The 4,341-nt window shown below is 63.2% G+C and overlaps 1 protein-coding gene across 1 annotated transcript in view; it reads left to right on the top strand.

Annotated features, from left to right (window-relative positions):
- Nucleotides 1-3,573: 3,573 nt before the first annotated feature.
- Nucleotides 3,574-4,341, top strand: part of PAPPA2 (pappalysin 2) — a 106,236-nt gene continuing 105,468 nt past the window's right edge. The window contains exon 1 of the mRNA XM_044439142.1: nucleotides 3,574-4,013. Within this exon, the coding sequence (XP_044295077.1) occupies nucleotides 3,574-4,013 (440 nt within the window). The remainder of the gene's footprint in view (nucleotides 4,014-4,341) is intronic.

Genomic DNA, 4,341 nt, shown 5'->3' with positions numbered 1-4,341 from the left:
TTGTCGGGGATGGAGAACTTGAAGCCAGAAACTGGCTGGCAGTTTCATGAGTGCCAAAAAGAACGCCTTTAAGGCTGGAAGGCCTCACTTCCGAATGTCGGTGACGGTTTGCAGAAAGCAAAACGGGCATTTTATAACATGCTGCCAAAGTAGCTTTTCCATACAATATGGAGCATTAGTCTCCTCTCTTTCCTAATTTTTGCGAATACGCATGTCATTCTTACAAGTAGGACAGAAAGCCAGTGTGAATGAACCTGGCTGCCCATTCTGCCCTGCAGGCTTTACGGACATGCGAGAGAGTTAGGCAATGTGAAAACGCGGGAGTGTGAGCCTGGCAAAACCAGGAAGTGAGACAACTTTTTTAGTATAACTCTCGAAAGCAGCCAGGGTTGTTCCAACGTGGTCCCCATTTGCCTGAGCTGCGCAATGTACCTGCAACGGGCGGACGGCACTTTGGCGTTACTTGTCTTGTCCCAGCGATCCGTAAAGTAGCGCAAGCCGTATCCGCACTGCAGAGGCCCCGGACCGGTCATTTGCCCAAAGCCAGGCGGGCTTATGCCTGGAACGGAACTGGAACCGGAACCGGAACCGGGCCTTCTCTGTCCACGTCATCGTCAGTCGGCCACCGTAGTGCACCTTCTTTCATTGCACAACGTTGGTTTAGTCTTAAATATATTTGCTTGGCTGTCGCTGAGTCTTACTGATGCCTGCATGGGCTATTTCCAAGAATATTTAGGAACTAAACTTCCTGAATCTGGGAGGTGGGGGGCATCAGCATTTCCTTTTGATGGGATACAGTTCTTAATGCATGTGTAATAAATCTGAGCATTTCCCCCTGGTTACTGGCCCAGTATTCACGCTGCCATTTGTGCTGGTTGCTGCTCGGATTCGCTCCTGCTCCTCTTTTGACGCCCAGATTGAATCTCTTTCCTTCTTCAGGCTCAATATTCCATCTGCCCTTGTTTGTTCTACAGTTTAATGCAGTGTTTTTTCGCTCTCTCGCCCTGTTTATCCAGCCATTCCTTCCAATGCCTTTTCCTTCATATGTTTACCTGCATCAAATGGGATTCCATCCCTGCTTAAGGTCGCCCTCCCTCTGTGTGGTCCCCCCCCCCCCCCCTCCCCCCTTTGAACTTTCCTACCGGTTGTTTTCCCCCCCCCCCCCCCCCCCCCACTTCTCACAACCCCACATTTAAAAAGGAAAAAATAGTGATCCAGGCAGCGCCTTCCGTGCTTCCTTAAATCCAGTCCCTCGGTATTTTCCCCCTGGTCTGAGCGCCGGTACCCTGAAAGGGCCTCCCGTTCCCAGCCCTTTGCTGGCAACCTCGCTTTCATCTGATCGCCAGATAGTCCGCTGGAGCGGAGAAGGGGCAGGCGGGCGGCGGGGCAGCGGCAGCGGCAGCACGGAGCCCGGCGGCCGCCGCTCCACCCCGCGCAGACCCGCGCCCGCGTCAGGGCTGGACGTGGCCTCTCCCGGATCACACAAGCAACTCCCGGGGCCTCCCTCCCGCCGCCCTTAAATGGGTTGCTTTTGGCACGGGGCGGGTTTTTTCCTCTGGCACCGCGGGTGGGTTTTATACGCTTTTTGAAAAGCAACAAAATACACTTGTGTGTCTCCTCCGAGGGCGGTGATCTCGGGGGGAGGGGGGGAGATGGGGAAGAAGCTAGGGGGCAGCGTATGCTTTAAATGCTCCCCCCCCCCACGCTCCACACGCGCGCGCACACGCTTCTTTTCTCGTTCTTAGCCTGCCGATCTCCGAGGCGGGCTTTTGCGGAGGACCCGAATACCGAGCTTACCTTCCCAGCCCATGCGAAACCCAAGGGGACAGTCTTTGGTTGGCACAAAGAATGGGGGGGGGTCCCCCACCCCATCGAAGTCTTCAAAATTAGACTGTGAGGGGGGAGAGGAGGGAAATTTTGGCCCGCCGTGCCGTTGGCCGGTGGCACAGGATGAAACTGGAACGCAGCTGCAGGTCCGGGACAGCGGTGGCTTGGAAGGGAAAGGGAATGGAAAGAAGCTGCGAGCCGGGCGAGCGGGACTCTAAGGTCACCGCAAGGGTTATAGCAGGAGGGGAAGCCCGGGCATTGGTGCAAGAGCGAGCGAGCGAGCGAGCAAAAATGAAGGCTCTCCCTGCGGACAGGCGGGTGTGCGAAGACCCAGAGGCGGCGGGGAAAAGGCAGGCGCGGGCGCACGCACGGAGCCCTCGCGGCGGTGCGCGGATGGCAGCCCGTCTTGTGCCGAATGCGGGGATTTTGGGGACCCCCCGCGCGTGGATCTCCGCAGACGCCGAAGAACCTGCGTTTGTTCTGTCTTGCCTTGAACCGAGAGGGAAAGGACGAGCCCGCAGGGACAGATTCGCTTAAGAACAGCTCCTGGTGGCTTTGGTCCCCCTTCGCGTAGAAGAGGCTTTCTTTTGGGGGAGAGTCTTGGATTTTAGACTCGCCCCTCCAGCCGCCTTCCCCACCTGCCTCGGTGGGCAAGTCAAGCAAAGGGCGCAAGGAGGGCACGTTGCTACCCGAGGAAGCTTTCTGTGCACCCCCAAACCGGCTTCCCACCCGGTTTTATCCGCGGCAGCAACCTGGATCTGAAGAGACGGCGGCAGCAAAGCTTGGCTCCCGCTCAAGCGCGTTTTGCATCACAAGCTGCGTGACGAGGCGGCAGTCCGAACGCACCCTTTGCTCGGAGACCCCGCCGGGAAGGGAGCCAGCACACGTGTGCGCGCGCGTCCAGACGTGAGCCCGAGCCCGTGTGGAGCGCTCTGACCCAGCAAAGCAGGACTCGGCCCGCGTTAGGGGGCGTCACAGTCCAGAGAGACGCATTGAGGCGGCACACCAACGGGCTGGAAGTGCCGTGGGCCCGTGCTCCGTGGGGCAAGCGATGCCCAGAGTTCTCCGGCTATTTCTGTGCCCCCCGCCCGTGGCCCTCCGCAGCCGGATCGCCGCCCGACCGCTCTTGCGCTGACTCTTCCCCCGCGGCCCCCCCTTGCCCCGGGCCTTCTGGCCCCCGAGCCAGCCTCCAGGAGGGGCTCCGGGAAGGAGGGCCGCTTCCGCGCTGCCTCCTCGCCGGGCCAGCCTGGGGCGCGCCCGCCGCGCTCGGCGGCAGGAGCCGGGCCGCCCGGGCGGATCCTCGCCACACACGGTGCCGGCCGTTGCCGCCGGCCGGAGGCCCCTCGCCGCCCCTCTCGGGAGCCACCCACCACGAGGCCGCGCTGATTGCCGCTATCTTGGATCGCATCCTAAGCTTGGCAGCTGGCGCTGCTCATCGAACTGTTGCGAACTGCCCTGCTCCTGGCTGGGAGAGCAAGGCAATGAATGAATGAGCGGGCGGGCGAGCGAGCGGGCGGGCGGATGAATGGATACATAGACAGATAGATAAATACACAAACGGAGGCAGCTTCTCTCTGGGACCTAAGCGCCCCGATTCTAAGCAAGGGCCACTCGGAACTTGCCGCCCGGTTAAGGCGGCGCAAAGCAGCGCGCGCGGGGCCTCCTGCAGGGCAGCCAGGCGAGCGACCGGTTTGCGCGGCAGGTGCATCTCGCCGGGGAACAGGTTCCCGGGCAGAACCGCTACGGATGCCCTCGGCAACGGCGTTTCGCTGGAAACTGCGAGTACTCCCACCGCACTTAGGATCGGGATGGTCCAGCCTGCTCTGGCTTCAGACCTCGGCTCCGGGGCGCATTGGCCCCGCTGATCTCCAGTCGCCCGCCCGCTGGCCGAACGGAGCCTCCTCCCGAGGCACCGGGAACAGCATCGCCGGGCTCCTGCGGCGGTGGCTCAGGGGCGAGAGGCGGCTGCGGGCGAGGGCCCGGAGCTGCCCGGAAGGTGCCCAAGCCGCGCCGGGAATGAGCGACCGGGCTTGGCGACCCGGCGGGAGCCCCGCCCGCGTGACCCGGAGCCCCGGCTGGGCAGTGGCCGACGTCGGTCCAGGTGGGGCTGTTCGGCAGGCGGGGATGCGGCGCGCCCACAGCCGCCCGGCCCGCGTCTCCGAGCGGGACCAGGCGGCATCTCCGAGGCACGTGGGGAGGAGAGAGATAATGGGAGGCGGGGGCGAGGGGGGAGGAGGCACGGGAAGGCAGGAGGTGGAGTGATGGGCAGCATTTATGCGCCGGGCCCTCGGCGGCCGCGGCAATCCTCTCCGGCAGCGCGGAGAGGGAGCAGGCGCAGCGTCGAGGCGCCGCTGCTCGTCGCGCCCTTTCGCTCCGCAGGGACCGGCGGGCAGCGCGGAGCGAGGCGCGGCGAGCCCGCCCTGCGCGGCACCTGCCCGAGCCCGCCCGCCCGCCCGCGGCTGAGCGCCCAGCGCCCAGCGCCGAGCGCCGGAGGCAGCGGGAGGCGCGCACCTG

Source organism: Varanus komodoensis, unplaced genomic scaffold (assembly GCF_004798865.1).
Source record: "Varanus komodoensis strain SLA01 unplaced genomic scaffold, ASM479886v1 scaffold34_1, whole genome shotgun sequence".
Lineage (NCBI taxonomy): Eukaryota > Metazoa > Chordata > Lepidosauria > Squamata > Varanidae > Varanus > Varanus komodoensis.
This window is presented reverse-complemented; position numbering and strand designations above follow the sequence as displayed.